General features: G+C 45.8%; 2 protein-coding genes across 5 annotated transcripts in view; one reads left to right on the top strand and one right to left on the bottom strand.

The window, feature by feature from the left end:
* Nucleotides 1-24,040, bottom strand: part of WRN (WRN RecQ like helicase) — a 43,917-nt gene extending 19,877 nt beyond the window's left edge. For 2 of the 4 annotated variants that reach the window (XM_071744010.1, XM_071744007.1), the window contains exons 1-18: nucleotides 23,738-24,039; nucleotides 22,017-22,120; nucleotides 20,277-20,392; nucleotides 19,241-19,386; nucleotides 16,293-16,441; nucleotides 14,257-14,406; nucleotides 12,313-12,385; nucleotides 11,241-11,349; nucleotides 10,316-10,706; nucleotides 9,600-9,680; nucleotides 8,250-8,391; nucleotides 6,982-7,057; nucleotides 5,903-5,970; nucleotides 5,450-5,558; nucleotides 3,721-3,789; nucleotides 3,157-3,239; nucleotides 1,954-2,060; nucleotides 488-675 (exon numbers count right to left, since the gene is read on the bottom strand). In XM_071744010.1, coding sequence (XP_071600111.1) covers nucleotides 488-675; nucleotides 1,954-2,060; nucleotides 3,157-3,239; nucleotides 3,721-3,789; nucleotides 5,450-5,558; nucleotides 5,903-5,970; nucleotides 6,982-7,057; nucleotides 8,250-8,391; nucleotides 9,600-9,680; nucleotides 10,316-10,706; nucleotides 11,241-11,349; nucleotides 12,313-12,385; nucleotides 14,257-14,406; nucleotides 16,293-16,441; nucleotides 19,241-19,386; nucleotides 20,277-20,392; nucleotides 22,017-22,106 — 2,147 coding nt within the window. In that variant the 5' untranslated portion in view covers nucleotides 22,107-22,120; nucleotides 23,738-24,039. Of the gene's footprint in view, nucleotides 1-487; nucleotides 676-1,953; nucleotides 2,061-3,156; nucleotides 3,240-3,720; nucleotides 3,790-5,449; nucleotides 5,559-5,902; nucleotides 5,971-6,981; nucleotides 7,058-8,249; nucleotides 8,392-9,599; nucleotides 9,681-10,315; nucleotides 10,707-11,240; nucleotides 11,350-12,312; nucleotides 12,386-14,256; nucleotides 14,407-16,292; nucleotides 16,442-19,240; nucleotides 19,387-20,276; nucleotides 20,393-22,016; nucleotides 22,121-23,737 lie in introns of those variants that run through there. The other 2 variants (XM_071744008.1, XM_071744011.1) reach the window with 2 other exon arrangements.
* A 70-nt stretch (nucleotides 24,041-24,110) lies between these two features.
* PURG (purine rich element binding protein G) lies at nucleotides 24,111-27,104 on the top strand. Its single transcript, XM_071744024.1, has 2 exons — nucleotides 24,111-24,481; nucleotides 25,840-27,104. The coding sequence occupies exon 2, from the start codon at nucleotides 25,853-25,855 to the stop codon at nucleotides 26,873-26,875; it is 1,023 nt and encodes a 340-aa protein (XP_071600125.1). The 5' UTR covers nucleotides 24,111-24,481; nucleotides 25,840-25,852; the 3' UTR covers nucleotides 26,876-27,104.
* The last annotated feature ends 191 nt before the right edge of the window (nucleotides 27,105-27,295 follow it).

The following is a 27,295-nucleotide window of genomic DNA, read 5'->3' on the forward strand; positions in this document are numbered from 1 at the left end:
GACAAGGAGAAGAGTAGAGCCAGAATAGATTGCTTGCTCTGACAAATACTACAATTCTTCTCCTCAGATTAGATTTTTTAAAAAATAACTTTTTTTTCCACCAAATCTTACCAAGACTTACAAAAATGGGCTTACATTTTTTACCATACTGTTTGGAAAGTTATCCCATGGGTCATAATCATTTAAATTGCTACAGTGGCACAAGAGGTCCTCTGAAGATGATATGACCCTGGAGATCCTCAACATGCAAACAGCAAGAGTCCACCACTCTTTGCCTCAAAAACCTTTTTTTTTTTCTTTTTAACTGGGAGAAGACTTGAACACAACACAGGACACAAGTGCCCAGAGTGATACGAGAGACAAGCTATGGAGAAAGCCCAGGTCTACCACACCAAATCAGTTTAAGAGTCTTTATCACACACTACCCAAACTCCAAAATACCAAAGTATACCTGGGGGGATCAACACAACCAAATTTAAATCCTTACTTTCCTTTCCTGGCAAGGAACTGCTTCAAATCCCTAACGATATCTCCACTTTGCCGTCCAACTTCTAAGTACAGGTTAGGTCTGTCAAAACTTGTACATGTGACCTGGGGATTCTTCAGGTTCAGACATTTCAGTATGTCCTCTCTAATTGAGGGACTGGCAGTTGCAGTTAAAGCAACAATGGGAACCTGCAATGAAAAACAGAAGAAAAAAAATCCAAGAGGTGTCACCGACGCTTTTCTAAACGAAGAAAAAGAACAAATCAAAAGTCAAAACTGACAGAGCATGTGAACAGGCACTTTAATCTGCTCATCACCACTGGATCAGCTCAGCTATTTGAAAAATAATTAATATTTCACTTCCTAAAGCTTTGGTCTAACACTGCTCAGAGGAGCAGCCAAGACCAGAATGCATTTGCAATGCAGGGTTTTATTCTGAATGCCTTTTCTTTAGTTACATCTTCCCCGAGTCTGCAGTAATTTTCTGAAGTGGTTGGCTAAATTTAGGGAACACAGGATGAAACTTCCAAGTGCAGCATGTAAAGTTCAGGCCTAAACTTTTGAGCTGAACTTCAGGCCTAAACTTTTGAGCTGAACTTCAGGCCTAAACTTTTGAGCTGAACTTCAGGCCTAAACTTTTGAGCTGAACTTCAGGCCTAAACTTTTGAGCTGAACTTCAGGCCTAAACTTTTGAGCTGAACTTCAGGCCTAAACTTTTGAGCTGAACTTCAGGCCTAAACTTTTGAGCTGAACTTCAGGCCTAAACTTTTGAGCTGAACTTCAGGCCTAAACTTTTGAGCTGAACTTCAGGCCTAAACTTTTGAGCTGAACTTCAGGCCTAAACTTTTGAGCTGAACTTCAGGCCTAAACTTTTGAGCTGAACTTCAGGCCTAAACTTTTGAGCTGAACTTCAGGCCTAAACTTTTGAGCTGAACTTCAGGCCTAAACTTTTGAGCTGAACTTCAGGCCTAAACTTTTGAGCTGAACTTCAGGTCTAAACTTTTGAGCTGAAGTTCAGGTCTAAACTTTTGAGCTAAAGTTCAGGTCTAAACTTTTGAGCTAAAGTCCAGGTCTAAACTTTTGAGCTAAAGTCCAGGTCTAAACTTTTGAGCTAAAGTTCAGATCTAAATTTTTGAGCTAGAAATTGTAGCCTCTTGCTCTTAAGCCACTCATCCAGCCTGTTTATCAACCAAAAAAACCCTTTTATTTTAAACCAGAAGCTTAGGGTCATCATTTTCTAAAGCACAAAGATCCAACAAAATTATTTCATTTCCAGAAGTTTCTGGTAGGCCAGGTTCAGGATAGCCTCATTTAAGCATTTGGAAAAAAATGCCAGGGACTGCAAAAACACCAGAATGTCATGGCAAGTACACCCAAAGAGCATCAGCAAGAGACTGGCATTTCAAACCAATCAAATGAGACAGCAGCCTCCTCTTACACTGGAAATCAGACATATTGAACCCTCACCAGTGGCAGAGTCTTCTTTAATGAGCCTAAATTTCTATAGGAATGTCTGAAGTCATGGCCCCACTCAGAGATGCAATGAGCTTCATCAACAGCTATGAGGGTAATACCTGGGGGGCACAAAACCACAGCATGGAAACATTAACAAGACAATCCGGTGAACAAGACAACCCCAAAACTGACAAAAAACTCCATTCTCCTCAAATTCAAGCTTTCCTGAGAAGGACGGCACCAGCAGCCCTCCTAGATTTTTGTTTCTTGGATGTCTTCTGCTGTACCAACTCCCCAAAGCCCATTTTTCTAATGGCATCTTCTGTAAAAGAGGCCAAAAAGCTTTCACAGACTTCTTCCAGCCCCATATCTGCTTCCTTCTCCAAGCTCCTAATCTCCAACATCCCTCACAGGGGGTCAAAATCTTGAGCAGGACCTCCCCCCCTACACCCCAATCCCAAACCTTCTTAATATTAGTTATAAATACTGATTACAGATGTCATTAGTTTTATTTTCTAGATTGAAAAACAAAGCCTGGCTGTCTCAGGGCTGCAAAGAGATGAAAGTCTAGAAAAATGAGGGAAGATCCCCCTGGAAAATAACTTTATATTTTCTGAATCAGAAAAAAACCCTCAACTTGACTAAAGATATCCCATTTGTTTGGAGTTTGGAGTGTCAGAAGCCAAACACAGTTTCTTGGGTACTCCAGACTTTCAGATGATTTGTCTTCTCCCTCCACAGTGCTCTCTGCCCACAGCACTAGAAACTCAGTAAAAAAAAAAGTCCTTGGAGTTGATATACCTTGAATTTACCCTACTGTGAGATGCACCACCTGCTTCATCTTTGAGAATTCTTAAGAGGTACTCTGGTGTTTCTAAACACAATTTCATTGTTCCACTCTGAGAAAGACCAGAGAGATTAGAGTACTTAAAAGGCTAAAATAGGGTTAACTCCCTGTGATTTTAAGATCAGTATTTTAGCACCTCTGTTCCCAGTAACTTGTCTAACATTCCCGTGCCACAGCCATGCTGAAGACACTTCTCATGTATGACTTTTTTTCACCCCCATCAATGACAGGATTTTCTGACACCATTTGTTGGCAGCCTACACTACACCAGCTTCCAAGCTGACTAGCTGCAAGAAACTGGTGGAAAATAAGCATAATTATGACTTCAAGCTGCCTGCCAGCTCACCCCCACCTTCTTCCCAACTTACCAATAGTCTGGTCAAGATCCTGAAGCAGCTTTAAGTTGCCTGAACAAAACTCTGGAGTCATGTAGATGACTCTGTACTGACCCCTGGAAACACCAAGAAAACACAATGTGTCAGGGAGGAAAAATGCCAAGCAACTCAAGCAAATGAAAACAAACCTATGGTCACCTAAAAGATGTAAATGAGAGCAAGTACAGAGAGTAATGAGAGGGAGAGGGAGACAAGAGGAAGGAAGACCATAGAAAGCATTCTGGAAGGGTGGGAAAGCAAGTGCACAGGGCTACAGGGAAAGCAGAAACAGCAGAGAAGCTGTAGTAGCCTTTAGAATGAGCTGGGACTGTGGTGATGACTTGGTGACAACCACAGGACTGTGGTAAAATCCTGTCTAAAGCACAGGACAAAGCTGAGTCAAGAAGCCCCACTTCCCCAGCCAGAGGGGAGCCTGAGTATCACTGCCAGGCAGCAGAACCAAGAGCTTCATGGCCATAGCAGAGCAGGGAGCCATCCCACCTCCCCAGCACAGCTGTGTCAGGACCCACAGACTCAGAGAGCTCTGCCCAGACTCACACTTTGATGCATTCTTTGATGTTTTTTGACTGAGCTGAACCGAGCAGGCACGCGGGAACCCCCGACATTCTGCAGGGATAAAAAGCACAAGTTGGGAACAGGTTTCCTCTTTTCTACCTTGGCTGTCAGCCTGTGTCAGCACTTCTGAAAGGGAGTTCAAACTGAGAGGTCAGACTATTTGTCTTCCTAGGATCCTTGTGGGAAAAGCCTTTGGAAAAAGGAAGAGTGGTCAGTGGTGCTCGTGCCACCCAGCACACACACTGGATCAGTGCAAAGAAGAATCAGAGCAATAAAGATCATTTTCTTTGCACAAGAGCTAAGTTTACTAATAAAACATCCAAAAAGAAAAAAAAAATACACCAAGTATCCTTCCTCCAGCTATTATCTGATGCAGCTGATCACATCTGGATGATGAGAGCCTTTCTAGCTTGCAACTGTTTGCCTCTTCTTTCAATCCTTTGTGAGCTACTGGGGCTGCATCTGCTGATTTTCAATCGTGAGGCTGCATCTTAATGACAGGCATGTTAATTACACTTACCAGCTCAGCCACTTCATATCTGGCCTCTTGCAGGACCCTGCACAACCCCTGTTCTCTTAACTTGGTGATTTGCAGCATTTTATTACAGCCCTTTGTTTTGATAGCTTCTCCTCCCCCCTCATTCCTCTGGGTTTCATCCCTTGGCAGAACTGCACCCAGACTGACAGACAAATTGCCCAGTTGCATGAGGTTGTAGAAATTCAGTCTCCTCAGCCTTCAAAATGCATGACCCACTGAGAAGTTAGTGAATAAACCTTAGGAAAAACAGTAGAAAAGCCAAAGAGGAAGCTGAATGCAGATGATAGACACCCTGCTGATTAATGCTCAGCCCAGGAGCTGGCTATGGAGCCAGCTGAGGCTGTCCAGCCATTCATCTGCACACAGTCATGATGTGTGGCAGAAAATACCACAGATAATTGATGTTTCTCAGTTCAAAAAAAAAAAAAAAAAAACCCAAAAAAACCATCTTATCTCCTCTGTCACAAAAGACCTGTTCTTTCTAAGTTGGATGAAGCAGAAAGGAACTCCAGATCTCAGCACGGTGCCCACAGCTTCAACTGAGGGGAATGTCAGAAGTGAAGAGGTGCTATGGCAGAGAGCAGGCACACAGAGAAAGCATTATCAGGTATTCAAATCAGAGATTTATCTTGATGACAACTTTAACTGCTCATGTAAGAGTGATTCAGTGTCATCCACTGGTTCCCACAGTGGATCTTTTAAGAGGTGAAGAGGCCAGGTGTTAGGAGACCCCCTGTACTGTCAGCCTTAAAAGTCTGTGCCAGCACTTAGATCTCCATGGCCCACAGCTTCCAGCTGCCTCTTGTTCAGATGTTACTTCTCAGACCATCAAATGATGCCTTATTAAGTCCTGGCATAACTTCCCCAAGCTGAAACAGCTTGTGAAACTTCTCCACAGATTTGGTCTGTGAATCCAGAAACACTTGAGAAGGATCCACCCACCAGCACAGAGCCTGTGCCAATTCAGCCTCCAGCTCACATCACTGCCAGGGATTTTTAGACCATTCACACAGTTTGCACGTGCTCTTTTGAGAAACATATGCTTTCTAGGTGGCACACAAACAGCTTGCTCTACAAAGCTGCAACCTTAAACACCAAGAAATGCCCTGTGCAGAACAATCTGTGGGTTTCCACAGGCAAGAGATCACAGCTTGGTCCAGCTGCCTTACTTACGTCAGCTGCAGCACCTGGTCCTCCATCAGGGAGATAAGAGGACAGATGACAATCCCTGTACATCCAGTGTAAACAGGAGGAAACTGGTAGCACAAGCTCTTTCCATAGCCTTAAAGACAAAAAGGCAGAAGGGAGGCATCATGCTTCCTCAGCAGTTACAGCAAACAGCTATACAAGACAGTTCTAACCCCTTGTTGAACCCTAAAAAAAAAAAAAAAAAGTGATGTTTCTGCCAGTAGAGGAACAAAAGCAGCAAGATAAATACAGTCAGCATCCATTTGATACCCTCTCTGCACCAAGGTCAGTGACAAAGGTAGCTGGCTCAGACTCCCCCAGTCTCACTCAGGGCACCCCATGCTCGTGTGAGCCACAGAGTCTCCAAGTTTAAGTCTTACTCCCCTCAATATGGAAAAGAATTTTTTCACTGCTTCTTAGGATGTAAAAGTAACTTACCAGTTGCCATGACAACAAGATTATCTCTTCTGTCTTGTAAAACTGAATGGATCACTTTCCACTGGACCCTTGAAATGAAACAGAGGGGAGTGTTTTCATTTTGCCACTCCACACACCATGTACATTTTCTGGAACTGCACATTTGGTTGAACTTCAGGTTGATGAAACCCTTCTGGCTGCCTTACAGGGTTGTCTTTGCTCCCTGCAACTCCTCAAATATTCCCAAACACTGCTGGCAGTCCCACCAGCATTACACCAGAGACCTGTAACAGGACTAAGGCATGCAACATCCCATGAGGTTGTTCACAGAAGAGAAAACTGTGAGTAAGGCTGAGCCACAAACACTAGGAAAATCAGTTCTCTTCAATGTAAGAGATTCTATAATCAAGACCTTGATTTTGACAAACTATTTTCATCCTTTCATGGGCTTGTAAGTGTACATAACTGTGGTCAATTAAAAAAAAAAAAAAAACAAAACATTTCCACTTCAGAAATTTGCTAGATATTTTAACTAAGTAAAATAGCTTCCCCTCCTCAAGTGTGGCTCTTCAGCTGCATCTCACACAGAAAACATTCCACCACCAGTCATCCAGGAAAATTTCATCCCATTCCCACTGAATTTAGGAGCAGTAACAGCAATGCTTAAGTACAGGAGCACATCCTGTGTTGTGATCACACCATGCTAGGCAGAGAGAAGCCTGTCCTGCCTTAACTGGAGCCACATAAAGGATAATCAGACTAAGAAAGTTTATCCCATGGAGAATAACCTCCTTGCAGCTTGTTGCTCAGTGTTTAACACACCTGAACTAGACCTGATACAACAAACCTTTGATCAGAGCAGTTGTCATCAAGGGAGTCAAGAAACTCATCCTCTACTGAGAGAGGAGAATGTTGTAGTTAACACTCACACCCTAACATTCATTTTGACATCTTGCTGCTCTTCTTTGCTTAGGGATTTCACACAGGTCCTAATTTGTTAGTGGTTTAAAGAGCAGCACTAAAAAAAAAAAAAATAGAAAAAAAAAAAAAGGAAAGAAAATAAACCCTTGAGTGTACATTGTAAGAGAAAATATACTTGCAGTTTAAAAGAAGGATGCCCAAAATAAGTCTTCAGAGATGTGATGTGGCTTTCACTAGGTTCTGGCAGCAAGGAATCTTTAGTAGGAGAGAGGAGAGAAAAAAACCTCATCTGTAATAATATTTTAAGACAGTAAAGCACTGCCCTGACAAACAGCTCAAGGTTAGTGATGCCCAGGGCCCAGGATTTGGGCAATCCCAGTGAAAAGGAAGACAAACTCTAAAGGTATTTCCAGGCTAGAATAAAGGATTAAGAGAGCAAAGAGGCTCCTTGGAGACCCTTCATGAGGAGGGAAACATATGGCTTGATTAACAAGATAACAAAGCAGCAGGTATTGCAATGCATAGCTGTGTGAATTAGAGATGTTCAGAGGGGGCACTGGGCATGCCTTTAAAATCCTGCTGAACCAATCAACTCCAAGTTCCTAACAAAGTCATGGTTTGAAGGAGACATATGAGGGGATGCTGATCTTGCTGGGAAAACTGAAGAAACATCCAAGAGCTCTGTTGAAGTTTGTAATTAACATTCAGTAATGGAAAGCATGACATTTCCACCTAGTTTTGTCTGCTGGGCAAGCACAGATTGCCTGTAGCTGCCTCCCTGGCTGCTGTTTAGAGATGAACTGAACAAAGGAATAATTATCTCATCCATCCCTGTCTAGCAGCCCCATTTTCTGCTTGGAAGAAGCAAATGGCTCCTCTCCTGATGATGCTGTTACTGCCAGTGACAAGCTCTACAGTTTAACTTGCAGAACCAGGGTCAGAAGCTTTCATACACTGATGATCCAATCAAACCAAGGTGCATTTCACCTCATATTTCAGCCTTTTTTCCCCCCATTTGATTTATCTCCACAGGGCCAGCTCCAAAGCATTAGCCCAAGACCATCCCTGAGCCAGAACTGCTTAAGAATTCTACCACAAACAAGCAGCAGTGGGACAACAGAACAAAAAAAACATAGTGGTGGTGCCACCTTTCCCTCAGCTGTGTTCTGAGCCCTCAGTTCTACAGGACTTCTAGAGACCCAGATCAGTTTTATTCCCATTAAACATCCAGAACATCTGCTGATCATGGCAGGAGGGAACCACGTGTTGCCAAAGACACCTCTGAATTTTTCATCTTGACACTCAGACAAATACTTTCAAAACCCAGATGAGCTTTAACTTGCTGCTTTAAGAAAACAAACATAAAATGTCACTGTGTTTCCACACTTGAGTCTCTAGAAGGTGGAATTCTGTTTATTTAATCATGCACCATGACTTGAAAACCTACCCAAACACTCCTCCTCTTCTTCCTCAACACCTTCATCTTCATCACCATCCAGCATAATATTCAAATCTGCATCAGTTTTCCTGGCTTGATTGGGTTCTCTTTCTGTTAAAACTCCTTTGGAATCATCCACAGTTTCTAAAGACTGAAAAATCAGGAGAAAAAGTTATTTTGGACCATGAAAGGGGAGACACAATGTACTTTGATCTAGGGACACATGAGTTTTCATCTGTCTAAGCATAACTTAAATCTATTGGCACCCAGCACATAAAAAAGCCCAGTGGACAAATTACTTTCAGCATTCAAATACCAAGAGAAATGTCCTGGGTGCTTAAACAACACGTTCTGTTTCTCCTTTGCAAAGAGATCTTGGGAATTTAGAAGACATTGAAATCTTTCATTTCATAAAAAAAAAAAAACCAAACAAACAACCAAACAAAAAAATCCAAAAAACCCAAACAGTTGGGGATTTTTTTTTCGTTTCTTTATTTTCAAACTTTCAACAAGATGAAGGCACCAGCTTCACTGCAAAGTCAAAAAGCTAATAACAAAAACCAAACAGAAAGGATGGGATCCCAATGTCATGTTCTATTCCTTGTGTCCAAAACATGTTCCACTTGGAGGAACACTAACTAAACCCCTTCTACTCAAGTCAGCTCTCTTTTTTATTTTGACCAAAATTGCATTTATAGAAGATTGACATGAAGCACTGAGAACCATCCTGAAGAAACCTGGTCCTTCCATAGAAGAAAATTCAACTTTTTTCCCCAGACCTTTCAGTTTTGCTTCCCACTTAGCTGTGAACAAGAGATTCCTCTGTGTACAAGCACACAAACATTTGTGACCTGGCAGCACTCTGAGGGATCAGGAAAAAAAAAGCTAAAAAAGCCAGGGTGAAGAAAAAGAATATTCAACATCCAAATCTTCTCCTCAGGAAGTTATTCCAGTCAAACCACTTTTTAAAAAAGAGGCTTGAGAGACACAGCTACAAAGCAATTTGAGCTACAGCCCCTGAAGAAGGGTTGGGCAAAGGTTTGAAGGCAGGACACCCAGAGCAGAGCAGTTTAGGAATAACCTGACACAAAAGCAGGAAGGGGGTGGATCAAGGCCCAGCTGGTAGAGCAAAGATGTGGCAGGACACAAGATTCCAGGCAAGCATTATTAATAAACTACATTCCTTCAGTCTCCACACATTTACCTGTCTGCTAAGTGACACTGGTTTGCTTCATATTTCCTCCCCTCAACTACACTAAGCTCCATTGTGACCCTAAAGCATCATCCTTACCAAAAAAAAACCTAAAAAAGCAAAAAAAAACAACCCTCCAAAAAAACTAAAAAACCCAAGGCACTCACTTTAATCATCTCCATTTCCAGTTCTTCATCACTTTCAATGACAGAGGAAATATTCTGTTCATTATCTGTGGAGGATGACTCCTAAGAAAAAGAAATTTTCTTCTTATCAGCAAAATTATTTTTTATCCATAAGTTTTCAAGCTCTGTACAAACTATAAGCTATTTCTAGGCATGCTTTTACTTCTTACCAAGAATAACTAACCTCAATATTCATTCTCTAATTTAAAAATAAGTTATCTGAAAGAAACATGAGAACATAGCAAAGCCCTGTAATAAGAGACTAAAGCAGTAGTATCACCAGATGTGTCAAACCCTTGGAACAGAAGCAACTATTCTGATTTAAGAGGAATCAATCTCCATTCAGCAGTCACTACAAGGACTGCTATTTACAGATCCCTCAGAAAAAGATCTGCTTTTTAGTCATGACCAAGTTGGAGAATCTACAACACAGAATTTTTCCCCATATGCAAGAAATTATTTCCCAAGACATTAGCAACTGAAAGCTGAAAACCAATCAGACAATGTAGAGTTTCTGCCTTCAGTATTGATCCTCCCAACCATGTGGCTGAAAAGCAGCTTGGCAACCTCCACATTTTCCAGACTCTGTGCCTGCCTTAACGTTCTCTCAGGAACACAACTTTTTAAGAACTTGGGGGGAATTCAGTTGAAATCACTTCCTAGGCTGAATGTCCATAATTAACAGAGCTTCTCATTACCTCAGGCACTGCTTCATTGTCCAGCTCTTCTGCAGCCTGACGTTCCAAGATCTCAAGTTCTTGCTCAGTGATGTCCAGTGACATGAAGGCACCTCTGTCAGCTTTGTCCTCAGCAGCCCCACCTTCCACAGCAGAGTTTTCTCTCTCTGCCTCCTCATTACCATCTTCCTCCCAGAGGCCAGCTAGTGTAGCATCAGAGCAGATGTTGAAGTCACCTTCAAGCTGTTTAGCAAATTCAGGCACTTCAACCTTTTGTGCTTCAACATTTGCTGACTCTCCTGCAAGATTTGTTGGGCAGCTTCTCTCCAGACCAGAAGGGGAACTTGAACCAAACAGCAGGCTTCTTAGGGCATTTACGTTCTCTGCTATTTCAGCAAGTATTTCTGCAGCCCTAGAAGGTAAAACAAGAAGTCAAACCAAAATGATCAAGGCAGTTCCTACATATATCTTAGCCACAAGTAGAACTGCAGATTCTAAAGTAATCTGTTCCTCCAGAGAGAGTTTCTCCAAGAAGGCTCATCACTCATATGCAATTGGCATTCCACTTCTGTGAGAAAATTAAATTTCTTCACACTGCAGAATACCTATACTCTCCCACACCAGTTTGCAGTATTGCCCTCATGATTACATCCTGACTTTCTGGCTCTTAGTCCCGGGGCAGTATTTATCAAAGAAGGTCTTGCTGTGCATTTCAGCAAGAAGAAACAGATTCAGCAAAGTTCAGTGTCAAAGCCATTGCAATTAGACCAGAGAAAACCTATGTTCTATGTATAAAGACAGCATTTCCTCACCCAGTGCACATGGAAGAGGATGCACGGATAAAACCAGAGCTGCTAACAGGAGTGGCTGCATGGAACCTCAGGGATCAAGAGCAAAGCCCTGACTTTACAGGTGAGAGGAAAAGACAGGCTGGCAGAAATCTAACCTCTGTACATTTTCAAGGTGTCCAGAAGAGGGAGGGATGTGAGAAGCCAGGTCTGTCATCTCCTCAGCCAGCGAAGCCAAACACTCCTTCACACCCCCTGACGTCTCATCTGCAGGAGGCACCAGGGTTATTTCCCAACCATTGAGGCCCAATGCCTGCCTACAAAGAAGTTCCACCCAAATAATTGCATTCCTACAAGACCCACAGCTGGTGAGGCAGCTTCTTCTAGAGCTTAAAACTCAAGCACCTGGAATCAGGCCAAGCTTCCCTGAACGTCAGCACTGCCTCTCTCCCAGCGCCCATTACACGTGCTCAGGGAAAAAGGATACAGGATGGGGCCATTAAAGTGATCTTTCCCCAGCACACCCTCCAGTTTGCAGAAAAGAGCTGCTCACACAGATAAGCTGACTAAACCAGAGCCAAAAATTTGCACCTCGTAGTAAGAGGAGAGTGCTGCCACTTTTGGCTTTGACAGACAAGTGAAATCCAGCAAGTACAAAAAGGAAACAAACTTCCCCCCTGCTTCTTTTCCAGCCATAAGCTGGATGCAATACTTGAATTCCCTTATGAAGCACAGAACAACAACCAAGATCTTAAAATCACTTTTCTACTCAAGTAAATAGTGCTAAGCTGTCCTAAAAAAAAAAAAAAAAACAAAAAAACTAGGCCTGATTTATATGCCTCCAGAAAAGCATTACTTCACAATATGTATTTTCTTGTCCTTTGTCTTCTTAAACTAGATTTTTGCCCCTGCATCAGCAGAATTGAAATGAACTCACTGAAGTGTTTCCATAAACAAACTGGAATGACAGCAGGAATTCTTCCCATGTCTGCATACAGCAGAAACACAGCCTACCAGGCTGCATTCCTACAGCACTATGGAAAACAGAGGATGGTTACCCAGGTCACTTCAGGACCTTTACAGGATGCTCTCTCTGGGAGCAATCTCTAATCACCAAAAAGCCAGACAGTCCTGACATAAAAATACTATGGAAAAAACCCAGCCCTATTGGGAAACAGAATATTCAATTTTACATTGAATAAATTCCTTATGCTTAAATATATTATTTACCTCTTTTTACACAAAACAATCTCTGGTCACTGTTACTCATATTTTTCAGTTTTTGGTAAATGATGAAGCCAGCCTGCAAAAGAAAGGAAAAAAAATTAGTACTCTGCAGAGAAACAGTATCTTAAAAAAAAAAAAACAAACTAAGGAATTCAGCAAACTATTGCACAAACACCTTGTGAACAGGAAATTCTGACCTGCTGGCCCACACCAGTGGTCAGTGGTCACCCTTCCTGCAGTGCCCAGCACAACCAGGTTCTGCTTTACAAAACACCTCACAAAAGGGCCAAGTTCCCCCATCTTGGTGGGTACTCTTCTGTAGATCCCAGAATGGTTATCTTAGAAAGTCAGCTGCAAAGAGAGAGCTCCAAGTCTCACCATCTGCTCCACCTCATTCAGATTTTATGCTGTGCTCCAAGAGAACAGCTATGAGCCTGCCATGGTAGATACTGTGTGGTTAATATTTCCCTTGATATGAATAATGAGTTCTAAGAGGAAAACACAGCCTAAGGCCAGGAATGTGCTAATTAGGCTACACATGTTCACCAAAGCCTCTTAAAGAGGCAAGAGGAAGAAACAAGTGACTCCCTGGTGTTTTCCTGTGAGGCTCCAAAAGGCAGCCCAGGTGAACTGAGCAGCACAAGACAGAGGCATTGCCTGGAAAAAGCTGGCTACAGCAGCTGTACCAAAAATAGAGCTCCTTCCCTCACTGCTTTGGGGCTGAACAGGTGCTAACACCCCCCCAGTTTTCACATTTAAATGAACCAGTAAATATGCAATGCTTCCAGAGACAGAAAACAGAGACCACTGTCTCACTTCCCTTCTTCTGTCTAATCTCATCACAGAAATAAAAGCCTGAGGGGATTTCATTTTCCTGTCAGAAAGAATGATTTTCTCCCAGGAAGGCAGCACCCAGCAGCACACTGGTGAATCCCTGCACAGAACTGCAGGAAAATGGTGAAAAAGCAGAGCTGGAAAAATCCATATGCAACTAAATTACTCTTCTAGTAATCTTAGTTAGTGCTTAGTAATCTTAATAGTACTCTTCATCCATACTGAGGTTCTGTATTAGCCACTAGAGAAAGCTGTATTCCCTCAGAGTTCTTTATTTATTTATTGTAGATTTATTAATAATTTATTATTTCTTCCACGTTATATTTAGCAGAATTTTGGTTGATAAGCAGCCCCAGAAAGATGACCAAAAAAAACCCCAGTAGAAAGCAGAACCAGAAATGCCAACAAGCTGCAGTGAATACCTGCAGGCCAGGGAATCAAAAATAATTACCCACTCTCTACTTCTTCAAGTGATTAGTGTGCTTAAACACACATCAGGCACGGTACACCTGGGTGTGATGATCACATAATTCAGGCTTGTGTCCTACAGACAGGTATAAAATTCACCTGACTGCTCCATCAAAACTCACTTCCCTGAGGTGACAGCTTGGGAGTCCAGATGGAGAGACACTCCCCAGGCACACTTTGAGTGCCACTGTCACTTGGCACATCCAGAGCACAGCAGAACTTCCAGGAGCTTTGCTTTCTGAGGAGACTTCACTCCAAAGGCAGATATTGCAAGATCATGAAGCATTACGAGGTAAGGACCTGACAGGGGGCTTGAGGAGGCTGTGAAGTGGGGTTTCTTCCATCTACATTAAAGTTTTAATGGGTAACATTCACCAGAATACCCTCTTAAATCCCAGCAGCAAGAACCAAGCACAAGGAGTACCCTCTCCAACAGGGAAGATACCATGGAGCTCTGGATGAACACAGATTTAAAAAGACAAGCAAGGAACTGGCCAGCAAGCTGCTGGGTGGCATCTCCACTTTTATGCTTCCCACAGCATACCTCAGTCTTCCTACATCCAGGAAGGCATTAAACCCAGCAGCTAACAAGAAAGGAAGGAATTTATTGGCATGAGTGGACCAGTGATCCCTCCTGGTACATACATAGGCATCTGTGGCTGCATAGAGTTTCTGCTCCTCCCGGAGTGGGAAGGTTTCCCAGTTACTGCAGCGGACAGACTTATCCTTCAGGAGCTGCTTGCCAAAGAGGTGTTTCACCAGACCATTCAGACTCCAGGTTTCCTTACACTTCAGCTGGGAAAAGATTAAAAAAAAAAAAAAAAAAAAAAAAAAAAACAAAAAAAAACCAGGAGAACTTGGTTAATGGAGAAAAAAATTGGACCCATCAGAATATATTCCTAGAAGGAGTCAAGTGTACCTAACGCCTCATTAGAAGCAAAGAGCTCTGCCTTAGTCAGAACAAAAGTTCCTGAAAACAAAAGTTTCTCTGACTGCTCTCCAGGCCTAATTCTGCTCTCATCAAGTTAAAAGGCAGCTCAGCCATTCCAAAGCTGTACTTGCCTGCCCTGAGAATGTGCTGTTAGAGGAGACTGCTGCATTGTCAAGCTGGAAAGATGGTGTTAGGGCCAGATGAGTCTAAGCAATGCGAGGTGGTGCCATCACATATCCAAAAATAGGAAATACTTGTATCATGTAGGCTCCAGGTTGATGAAAGACTTCAACAGCAATGCCCCCTCTCCTCCAGAGTTTTTCCATTATTTGCCTTTCTAACTACAGAAACCCAATATCAAACACCAATAATTTTATCTGATGTAAACACAGGAATACTCAACTCTGCCTGTTAAGTCTTTTGTCACCTTCTGCAAGTCCAAAACTACCAGAGATAAGAGTTCCAGTTCCAGACCACACAAACCACTGCTCAGGGTGCTGGAAGCAGCTCATTGGAAGCCTCCAGAAGCCACCACACTGCTGGTTTCAATTCCTTTTGTAACCCTGCTTGTCTGTCACAGTTGCTATTGTCTTAAGAGCACGTTTGGGAAAGCTGCTTTCAGCCCCCAAGGAGCCAGGACTCACAGGCTACTCCAGCCCACAGCACTTGCAAAACATGCAGAACTGTCACCCCTTGCAGCAGCAGTGCAGCCTTATCAGCTCATCCCCTTAAATCTGGTAGGAAAAAACCCACACAACCTACCATCTCTTCATTTTAGGTTCCCCCAGCCCTCCCCCCTCACACTGTGCCATTATATATAGCCTAGTCCTTTGTTCTTTCAAGCTTCACTTTCAAGTTTATTTTCAGCTTGTTTTCTCTTTAGCAGAAGACTTTAAAGCTGCTACCAGAGATCACATTGCTCATCTTCATAACAAATTATCCCAAAGACAGATACTGGGATTACAACATTAAAAAAAAAAAAAAAAAAAGTGATGAACTGAGGAAACTGCAAGTCTGAACAGAAACAGCTCCTTCAGCAAAAGTTTAATTTGTGCCCCTTCCTACCCAGCAGGAACTGGAACTTGAAGGCAGCTCATCTGGAGATCACTGCCCCAAATGCAAGATGAAACTTCACATTCCCCTCTCCCTGCCTGAGATTTAATTATACAGAGTAGGCAAAGCACAGAAAGGTGTGAGAAGTATTAATCCCAGGCATAAATCCCTCTGCTCCACTAGATAACTAACTGCTGCTATTAACCTACCAAACATCAACCAAAAAAAAAAAAGCACAGAAGGAAAGAGAAGTGCAAGGAGAGACTGAATGATGTAAGGAAAAGCTTTGCATGTACAAGAAGACAGAAAAGCTTTAGGGCAGGCTGTGGGTAACAGAATGGAATGAACCTTTTGCTCTCTTCCCTAATAATATGGCATAAATCTGCCTACACCAAATGGTATCTAACTCAAACCCAGCTGAACCAAAATTCAGAAGCAACACCACTTCTAAACAATGGGGAACTGCACCCACGTGAGAGCAGAGGCAACACCAACCCCAGAGTCACAGAACCCAAGATATTTCCCTGGCTCCAGCTCACGTGGCAAACTCCTTTGCAGAGCAGGACTTAAGGTCACCACAGATCTCTGCTTTATTCCACAGCACACGTTTGCCAGCAGAATTTAACTCCTGTTGCCTCCTTTCTGTGCAGCCCAGTAAGGAGATTCCCTCCCACCACAAAAAGGTTGGAAGTTTTACTTTCTCATTAGCAATGTCAGCCAGCTCCACAAAGCTCTTCAGTTTGATTTCAAAGTCACTCAGCAGCTTCCATTGATCTCCCTCAATTCCTACTCCAACTTTTTTAATTGTTTCATCTTCCAGCAGTCTTTTGAGTCCCTTGGGAAAACCTAAAATAGATTAAGCCCAAACATGAGAAACTAGATACTGGATGATGCCAGAAAGTCTAATGGAAATGATCAAATCCTAGCACAAAGGCCACCTGCAAAAACCTGGGCTTTTTGGGGGAAAAAAATCCCAAAGTTGCTCTGCTTATGTGACAGTTTGTACCCTGGAATGACTAAATCCAACACCCATTGGTTGTCATATTTGAAATACACAAACTCATTTTGGATGTGGAAACAAATCAAGGAAGAACATTAAACAACATTATTTTATTTGTCTTACTGCTCATCAAATCACACCACAAAAAGGCAACCTGTAACTGGAAAAACATTTTAAACTCTCAGAACTGGATAATCATGAAACCAAATACAATACTAATACTTTCCACATTATCCTTTCCCAGCTTTTGCTATTTCACATACCCAGGAAACCCAGCTTAAACCATAAGCACAGGGAATGAGCAGGAAAACAGATTCTGTGGAAGAATACTCAGTGCTAACACTGGGCTGGTCTGATACCAGCATCTGGAAAACAATTTTCCAACCAGATCCTTCACCAAGCCCAGACAAGTCAGTCCTATAAGCAAGAAAAAACCACTCAGGGATGTACACAGATGGTATATTTTGATGAATCCCAAACTGGTGGCACAGCACTGCTGGATCAAAGGATATTTTCAGGTTTACAGGACTGAATCCAAGCATGCAGCTTTGGTACCTGCAGGAACAAACAGACACTTGGACAAAAGCAGCTTTTTCTTCCTCTTTGTTTGTTTCCATTTATATTCTAGAGCATCTTATTTCAATACCTACTTTCAGGAACCCCCAGCTGGATACCTTGGATTAATCTCCAGTGTAATTCCAGCACCTCCCAACATCCAGTGTTGCACAAACACAGAGCACTTAATACCTGCCCTGCTTCTGAGCTCCAATTTCCCCTTTTCACTACTGGGATGTGTAATTTACACCCTGCAACAACTGCACTGCACCACTGCAATTTGTATTATTTCTAATATTTTAGAAATTTCTAGTTATTTTGTAATATTTTTTACACAGCTACCTCCACACTGCTACAGCCACCACTGGACAGGCACCTCTGCAGCTACAGCCACAACCAGCTGGGGGCTGGGAAGTCACAGCTCCAATCCAAAGCTTTAGAAAATTGCTGTTAAATAAAACTTGCAGCAGCCTGGTGCTGGAAGATGCAAAGTACAACACTGTCAGGGCACAACATGGAAAATCCTCTCTAAAGGAGGTAAATACAGCTGTGCTGAATAACAGCCTGCAACGTACACAGCTGACTTGCTCAGCAAGGGAGTTTCACCTCAGAATATAATCATTAAAACCTTCAAGGATGGGGACTTCCCAATAGAAGACTTGTGCTCCATTTTTACCACTTCATTTCTAGAAAAGTGACTGTATTAATTGGAAAAAAAAAAAAAAAAAAAGTGATGAACTGAGGAAACTCAGACTAAACAGAGGCTACAACCTGAGAAACAAGCCACATGTTTTTACAAGTCTGGGGAAAAAAAAAAAAAAAAGATACAGAAACTTCCTGATAATAAATATAATTTGTCCTTTATACACAGTCCAAGAACTCCCCACTCTTCCTCCTGCAGAAGTAAACTTTTTTTTTTTTCTCCCCAACAAAAAATGGCCTTATCCAACTGACTCATTCTGCCAACATCTCCATTCCTGGAGATCATTATCCTGCATAACAACCAGAAACTGGCTGTGGTTCCTGCAAGAAGGTTGACATCTCACTCAGTTCAAAGTGCAGCTCCCATGGGCAAGAACAGAAATGTTTTTTAAAAAATGATTCAAGGAGGAAGCACCCACTCCTGCTGTAGCAGCCCACATGCAACTGTACTCTGCATCACCACAAGCATCTCCTCTCTTAGAAACAAAAGCATTTCAGCTCTTTATGACTCCTCTTCCCTTTGCTGCCTTTCCTCAAACCTCTCTCTTTTTTTTGTGTGCTGGTACCTTCCTGCCTCCCAGATTGAATAGCCTCCAGCAATTAAATTTTCCACCCCATTTGCTATAAATGACAAAGGATTGAACACCAACATTAAAATTATTGCCATTATACCTCAGCGTGAGCACCCCAGGGAAATCAGAGCCATCTCACAGGCATAGTTTCAATCTAACATCCAAAGCAAAGGTTATAAAATTGCAGCCTCCTTCCCTCATTCTTATTTTCCCCATTTGGAAGCTTTTATTCACTGCTGTAATGAATTCAGACTCTGCTGAGCGCATCACATCCATCCACACCCCCCACCCCCCCTCCTCCTCTCCCCACAGCTGTGTCACACCAGGTATCCAACATCCTTCTCCCAATCCCACCTCACAAAAAGCAGGAATGGGGAAGGAACAGCAAGGCAGCCACCACTTTGGAGGGGTTTTGTGACTGGAGCCAAGTGAGAAAGAAACACAGCCTGCTAAATATAGACCCATTGTTTATCTTGGCACTAAGCAAAGCTCATGAGCAGGGAATTTACTGCTTTTAAACCACATTAAAATATTCTTTCCCAAAGAGAAAAAAAAAAAATCACCCCCATGTAAAATTCTTTTGCCCTGTCCAGAATCTAAGACTTGGGCTAAAATCCCCTTGAAATACATAAGCAGTACTCTGGGAATAAAGCTTTTTGTTCCAGGTGGGAAAGGGGAGAAGGAGGATGGATTTTTATTAATGTGAAATATCAGCCTTTGCTCAGGGCTGAAATTCAAACTTAACCCCAAGAACCTGAGGGCAACTCAAACATTAAGTTAAAAAAAAAAAAAAAAAAAAGGGAGGAAGCACAGTACCTGCCATGGAAGAGATGTGAAACAAATAACACTTCTCCTCAGTTACACAGATCTGGATCACAGCTATTTTTGCCATTTTTCCTTTGGTATATGATGGTGGCCATTCAATGTCAAACCCAACAGCAGCTCCCTCTGATAAACTCTGCCTGAAAAGAAATGAGTGTTCTTCACATTTAGCTCCTCTACCAGGACTTAAAATACCCAGCCTGAAGTCATCTTAGGTGAAGATGATGAAGAGAATGACAGCCAGCACATCCTTCAGATGTGCAAGACAGAAACCATTTTAATATCAAGATTGTAATGAGGTGAAATTCCAGCAGGTCCCAGAAGCTCTTCAAACCTTAGTGGATCTGCAGAGCAAATGGTAGTAGAGGAATTCTAGGGAACCAGGCAAGAAAAAAAGGTGATGGAATAGCTGATATTCCCTTAAAAGCTTCCTCTTTCTTTACCCCACTGCACTGAATATCCCATCCCACCCCCCCCAATAATGTGAGCTATGCTATGCAAAAATGTGTGGGGATATAATTTATTTTTATCATGAATTTACTGCTTTTTCTGAATTCCTAACTGGTGACTGTATGTTTGAACACATATGCTTCACATCTTAGAGCTCACACTTCCTGGGAAAGTCACTGAAGTTCATGGATCTATCCACACTGTGACAGGCAAAAAAAAAAAAAAAAAAAAATTTAAAAATCTGCATTACAGCCTTCACTGCTGCTGCTCAAAGGGGCTGCAAGGCTCAGTGGTGGCATCTCCCCTAACAAGATCAAATGAGAAACTATTAGCTGGGCAGCATGCAGGAAAAAACCAGCAGTCACTGCAGGTGAAGCAGGGATCCCTCTCCCTGGGCCCATCACGAGGCAGCCACACAAAACAAGAAAGTCAACACCACCAGATGCTTTCTCTGCTGATGCCTGCAAACATCAAATGCCTGATCAGCTGGAGGGGACAGAGAGAAGAGCCAAGCCCTCTTCAGGAAGGACTCCAAAAAGAGGAGGAAAAAACCCCAGCAAAACAGGCTAAAAGCTCTCACCTGATATCTTCTGAGAGGAGGGAGCAGTCGCTGGCTTCGTAGCTGTAGAGGATGGAGCCACAGAACTGGAGGAAGGGCAGCCCATCCTCCAAGAGGCTCCTCTGAGCAGCTGGGTTCTGTCCAACAACATTTGGGAGAGGCCCAGTTACCAGCAGCCCCTGCCCACAGAGACCCCTCACCCAACTTTAATGCTGCTCCCCAGCAAGGTTGCACCAACCACCCCCCAAACCTGGCAGCAGAACCTCGCTGCCCAGGCAGGGAGGGTTAATGATGGGGGGGGGGATCCCATTGGAAAAAGCCCCTATTTCTCTTCTAAACCCCAAGAATTGGCACTGAAATCATTAAAACTGAATTTTATCCATCAATTCAGTCCCTCTGGATTCTTCCCACCCAAGAAGAAGGAGCCATTTTGTAGCAGCGCCCAAAACCCCTGCAAGGCAACTTCAGGTGCTGAGAAACTTGAGGGGGAATGGAAGGAAATGGACAATCATTTGTTAATTACCATAATTAAAAAGCCATTCAGATCTGGTGAGGCCAAAATCTTCTGGCACATCTCTTTTCAGCACAGCCCTACATGCAGCTGGCCCTTCTTTTTACCCTTTTACACCGTTTCTTGGTGCTTTTTTGAGTGGCTAAAAGTGACTGAAAAAAATTAATTTGAGCTGCAAAATTTGGGATAATTCACCTGCCTGAGACAACCTTCAGGCTGGTTAAAAACACACAAGGAAGCTACAACAAAAAGAAGAACAAGTGGAGTTAAATATCACCCTTGGAGAACAATCTTGTCAATCAAAAGGGGCCACACCAAAAAGTAAAAAAAAAAAGGTTTAAAAACACAGTTCCAGAAGAAATAAATTGCCTGGAAGGGGGAAAAGACCCAAAAAACAAAGCAAGATGCTGCTGGTTTCATGCCTGCACAACAAAAAAAAAGTTTCCTCCAGGTAACAAAGGGTGAAAGTTTAATCAAAACCCTCCCTCAAGGAGCTGCTGGAGGCAGGGTGCCAGAGCACACAGGCAAATGGAAGCCCTGCTGGTTTTAACCCAGATTTTGTAATTAACACCCATGCTGCTAATTCTTAACTCCCATTTTCTAGAAGGAAAACTGCTGAGCTGAGTCTTCTGCTTGTCCCTCATTAATTAGTTTTCTAATTGTTAAAGCAGTTTCAGCCCTGACAGGGGGAGGGCCCTTCTAGGGGGAAATTTTTATGCTGGAACTGCTCAGGTGAAAAAGAATCATCCAAGGACACAGGAATATTCTGGGGGCACCAGGAATTTTTAACATAATTCTGACAACCAGATTAATTGCTCTGATGTCTCTGAGCTGCAAAACCACCTGAAGGTCTGGAGATCTGCAAGGGAGGAAAAACAGAGGGGCCTTCCCCAGATGAACAGCCCTGCCAGGCTACAAATTGGAGCTCTCAAAGTACAGGGATTAAAACTCCACAGAACAGGCCAAGGAGTGCACCAAAAGATCACTTCAACCTCAGGAGTTTTGGGACCAAAAATTCCAGATTGTTAGGAAGAAATTCCCAGAGTTAACAGCAACAGCCTTTGGCCAACACGTGGTTATTTTAATGAAAGTTACTTTTTTAAAAGCTGTTTCACCCCAAAAGTCCACGAGTGAAGCTGAATTTCATGGCTGCTCCTGGGACAAGGCAGCAAAAAACATTCCCAAGGATCAGAGGGAAAGGTCTGACCAAAATCTTGGGGTTTTCTCAAGCAGCCTGGGGGATTCCATACCTTTTTATCACCCCAAGCTGCCTCCTGGCTTTGTGTCAGCATCCACTGGGGGTATTTGTTCTGCAGAGTTGGCAAATCCATCTCAGTCATCTTCCAGTCTGTTGCTTTTACATTAAAAACAAACAAACAAACAAACAAAAAAAAAGACCAAAAAGCATTAAATAGGCTGTGGGGAGTCAAGCTGCTGCTTTCATCAGGCCAGAAGAAAACTGCCTTAAAACAACTTTAAACATTTTGGTGTGGGAGGAAGGGAATTCACAGCAGAAGAGATTCAGGAGCTGTCCACGTGTCAGTAAGAAAAACAAAACTGAAAAGAAACCAACAGGGAAACCTCTTAAAGTACTAAAGAAAAAGGAAGCTGTGTCCAGTTTGAGAGAGATCAGTGTCTAGGAACAGAGGATTGCACCTACAGGAGTCTTTGGTCATTAATTTGATTTATCTGGTGTTTTAGGTAACAGCCTCCAAGCTTTAAGGCCCTCAGCTGCATCTGCTGATAAACCAAGTCAGAAAAACTCCAGACTCCAAAGAACCACCAGGCTCAAACCTTCCCTGCAGAGCCCAGGGCTGGGAGCCCACCCCCAAGAGAAGAAAACCAAGAGAGAATTATTTTTGGGGCAAACTACAGCCAAACAAGGCACATGCTGAGTGCTCAGGTCCCTGGCAGGGACTGGGTGATGGCTGAGGAAAATTAAGAGTTTGCCAGCCCTGGAGTCCAACAGAACCAGCCCTGGACTCCAACAGAACCAGCCCTGGATTCCAACAGAACCAGCCCTGGACTCCAACAGAACCAGCTCAGCAAGCAGAGGTAACTTATTCCCAGGGCACATTCCCTGGAAGGAGGAGTCATTCCACAGGGAGGTTAGGAGGTATTTTAAGGAAGGGGGGTGTGGATTTTCACCCCCTGACAACTGGGGTTTTCTTGCAGGGAAGCAGAGCAGGATTTCCCAGCTGTGAGGCAGTGATGATTAGAGGGGTTCCAGCTCCTCAGGTGGTTTAGAAAACCTCCTGGAGATGGAGCAAAACAGCTCAGAAAGGAAAAATTTCTCCTCCTGCTTCTTTCCACTCATCCCCAGGTGCTCAGTGCACTCCAACAGAATCAAACCATGAGTGTCTTAATAAACAGCAGAATTTCCAGCTGTGCTTCCTCACCAGGGAAATCTAAATTCCAGGCAGGACACGAAGAGTTTCCACTCTTCAGCACTCAAAGACTTATTTTTATTTTTCAACATTTCTTACATGGACCAGGCAGAACTCTTGCCTTGGTTCCCTGCCCACTTCTGAAGTGGCAAAACCCAAGAAGGCACCAACTGCAGCACTGACCCCCTCCAACAGCCCCTAGAGCAAGGTGCCCTGGGGGTGTCCCTGGGGGTGTCCCTTGGAAACTGCAGAGGAGAGAGAGAGAGCAGGAGGGAAACTCGCTGCAAACCACAAAAGGACACCCGGACAGCAACTCTAGCAACACATTTTTTACAAAAATATTTAAAAATAAAAAGAATTGGTGTGCTGTCAGGAACTCTGCCCTCACCATCACATCCCCCACCCTCCCAACCACCACACCCCCCACCCTCCCAGCCTCCAGCCGAGCCCCTGAGCCTGGGGGAGATGAGCATTGCAGGGCAGCTGCCAACCCAGGAGGACGAACCCTGCTCGGGGCTACCAGGGGTCCCCCGGAAAAGGCCTCACAGCAGCGCTGAAACGCCTCATCCCTCCCCCCCCCTCACCTGGCACCTCGGGGCGGGCTCCAAACGAGCACTCCGGGCTCACCCTCCCACCAGGAGCCTCCTCAGGGAGGCGGCTTCCACCCGGGAGGCCTCCCCGCCCTCACCTCCCGGTAGCGCAGGGCGGGAAGGCCCAGACCGCCGGGGTGAGCGGCCCGGAGGTACCCGCAGCGAGCCGCGAAGGGCAGCGGGCCCGTCCCCCCCCTCCCCGCTGCCGCTCCGGGCTCCTCCGTGCGCGGACACCGGAGAGGCCGCGGCTCCCCTCAGCGCTTCCTGCTCTGCCGGCGGCGCACACATTAAGCGTCACCGAGCGTCGCGCCATAATTACGTCACGAAGCCGACAGCCCCGCCCCCCCCCTCAGGCCGCCGTCTCCCCCAGCGGCGGCGGGAGGCGGGAGGTTACCCGAGGTGACGCGCATGCGCCGTGCGGAAGGGCGGCCCGGCGGGCGCGGGGCATTGTGGGCAATGTAGTCCTGGGTCCGGGGCGAGCCGCCCACCCTCCGCCGAGCCGCCGGCGACCACCCCGCTGCTGCCGCCACCGCCACCGCCACCGCCACCGCCGTCGTTCTCGGCCGGGCGGGGCCGGGCCGGCGGGGCGGGGCGGGGCGGGGCGGGGCGGAGCAGAGCGGGCGGCAGGGGTGCGCCAGCCCCTGGCTCTGCGCGGCGGGGGGGGGCGGCGGGGCCGCCGGCTGCGGGCGGTGGCGGCGGCGGCGGCTGAAGGGCAAGAGCGGCGATGGGAGCTGTGGGGTGAGTGACCGGGAGGGAGGATGCGGGGGGGACAGCGATGGGGAGGGGTGGGGGGCACTGGAGAGCAGGGATGGGGGCACTGGGGGAGCGGGAGGGGAAGCGCTGGGGGCACTGGGGCGGGAGGAGCAGTGATGGGGGGCGCTGGGAGCACTGGGGGGCGGTACTGGGAGCACTGGGAAGGGAGTATTGGGGTAGTGGGGCAGTGGTAGCGGCAGTGGGGGGGCAGGAGGTGAAGCTCTGGGGGCGCTGGGGCAGGAGATGAAGTGATGGGGGGCACTGGGAGGCAGTACTGGGAACACTGGGAAGGCAGTATTGGGGTAATGGGGGGCATCGGGGCAGTGGTGGTGGCACTCGGGGGGGCAGGGGGTGAAGCTCTGTGGGCGCTGGGGCAGGAGATGCAGTGATGGAGGGCACTGGGAGCACCGGGAAGGGAGTATTGGGGTAGTGGGGCACTGGTAGTGGCACTGGGGAGGGAAGGAGGTGAAGCTCTGGGGGCACTGGGGCAGGAGATGGGGGGAGTGGGGGTACTGGGGGGGGCAAAACTGGGGCACTGGGGGCACTGGGGTCCAATATTGGGGCACCAAGGGGGAAGGAGGTGAAGCTCTGGGGGCGCTGGGGCAGGAGATGCAGTGGTGGGGAGCATGGTGGGACAGTGCTGGGGCACTGGGGGGCAGTACTGGGAGCACTGGGAGGGCGGTATTAGGGCAATGGGGGGACAGAGGGATGATGCTGTGGGGCCACAGGGAGCAGGGAGACAGTGCTGGTGGCACTTGAGGGGCAGGAGGTGAATCTCTGGGGGCTCTGGGGCAAGAAAGGCAGTGATGGGGACACTGGGAGGGCTCTGGGGGTAGTGGGGGGGGGGGGAAGTGCTGGGGAGGGACCCCAGTGTCCTGCCGAGGGGTGGGTGATGGAGGGGAAATGAAGCAGCATGGGGAGGGGGGGAGAGCACCCCCAACCCATCCCTCCAGGGCTGGGGCAGCAGGAGGGGTCAGTAGTGCCAGAGGGTTGGTTTTGGGGGGCACAGGGAGGGCCGGGGGGGGGGGGTAGGGAGTGCTGTGGAGGGGAGGGAACAGGGAGATGGGTGGAAGGAGAGCTGCCTGGCCTGAGGAGATGTTGTCTGGCAGGGCGTCGGGAAGCGGAGCAGGGATGATGGGGAAGAACCCCCGGGATGCCGCGATGCTGCGTGCCGTGGCAGCCGAGAGGGATGCAGGCATCTTTGTAGGGAGAGCAGCACGGAGGGAGAGACAGAGAGAGAGAGAGAGAGAGAGAGAGAGAGAGAGAGAGGAGGGAGAGACGCTGCTGAGCAGGCCCCTGGTGCTGATGTTGTCATCTGTGTCTCTGTTATGTATTATTTCCAGCTGATTGGTAAAGATGGAAAGAGGGAGAGGAGGAGGAGGAGGAGGAGGAAGGAACCTGGGAGGCTCTGGCCTGCACAGGAGCATTTATTCCCAGTCCCAGCAGCAGTACCATTACCCGGCCTCCTCCCAGGGGGGCTGCATGGAGATCCAGGAGCTGGCTTCCAAGAGGGTGGACATTCAGAAGAAGCGATTTTACCTGGATGTCAAGCAGAGCTCCCGAGGCCGCTTCCTGAAGATCGCCGAGGTGTGGATCGGGAGAGGCAGGCAGGACAACATCAGGAAAAGCAAACTCACCCTCTCCCTCTCGGTGGCTGCCGAGCTGAAGGACTGCTTGGGGGACTTCATCGAGCACTACGCCCACCTGGGCCTGAAGAGCGGGCAGGGGCACGAGCACAGCAATGGCAAAGAGCAGCATCCCCGGCGGCGCCCGCAGCAGCAGCACCCGCACCCCCCGGCCTCGCCGCCGGTGTCTGTGGGCTCTGAAGAGCACCCTCACAGTGTCCTCAAAACGGAGTACATCGAGAGGGACAACAGGAAGTATTACCTGGACCTGAAGGAGAATCAACGGGGTCGCTTCTTGAGGATCAGGCAAACCATGAGCAGAGGACCTGGCATGATGGGTTATTTCGGCCACAGCTTGGGACAGGAGCAGACGATCGTCCTGCCGGCTCAAGGGATGATCGAGTTCAGGGATGCTTTGGTCCAGCTGATTGAAGAATACGGCGAGGGGGACATCGAGGATCGTCGGGGGGGGTGTGATGAGCCCCTGGAGCTCCCCGAGGGCACCTCCTTCCGTGTGGACAACAAACGCTTCTACTTCGACGTGGGATCCAACAGGTACGGGATTTTCCTGAAGGTAAGTGAGGTGAGGCCACCCTACCGTAACACCATCACGGTTCCCTACAAAGCGTGGACACGGTTCGGGGAGAATTTTATCAAGTACGAAGAAGAGATGAGGAGGATTTACAACAGCCATAAAGAAAAAAGAATGGATGCCAGAGGGGACAGTGGTGAAGAGCAAGAGGGGCTGGAGTAGAGTGCGTTGGACTGGCCGCCTGGCAAAAATAAATGAAGCAAAACAAGGAGAAATCGGTGAGAGGGACTGAGCTAGAGTGATTTCAAGTCACCCCATTTTTTTTTTTTGTCAAGTCCTTTGCTGGTAGTTCTTGCTAACTCCAGTCCGTAATGTTCTAAGAGTCTGGTTGTCACCATAAAATTACACCCAAAACATCTCCCTCTGTCTTATGAAAGTACCAACCTCCCCAGTCCGTATGAGTCAGCTGCTTCGAGTGTTGAAGACTATGGAAGTACATGTATCAGCAAAAAAAAAAAAAAAAAAAAAAAAAAATCCGGCACTCTGACCTTTAAATAGTCTAGATAAGGCTTGTGTTGCACTTCAGCATGATAGGAAAAAAAAAAACCAAAAAACCAAAACACAACAAAACCCAAACCTTAT

The sequence above is a fragment of the Heliangelus exortis genome, chromosome 4, assembly GCF_036169615.1.
Source record: "Heliangelus exortis chromosome 4, bHelExo1.hap1, whole genome shotgun sequence".
Taxonomy (NCBI): domain Eukaryota; kingdom Metazoa; phylum Chordata; class Aves; order Apodiformes; family Trochilidae; genus Heliangelus; species Heliangelus exortis.

Coding starts and splice junctions, on each gene's coding strand:
- PURG (XM_071744024.1), top strand. CDS start 25,853: ATGGAAAGAGGGAGAGGAGGAGGAGGAGGAGGAGGAAGGAACCTGGGA.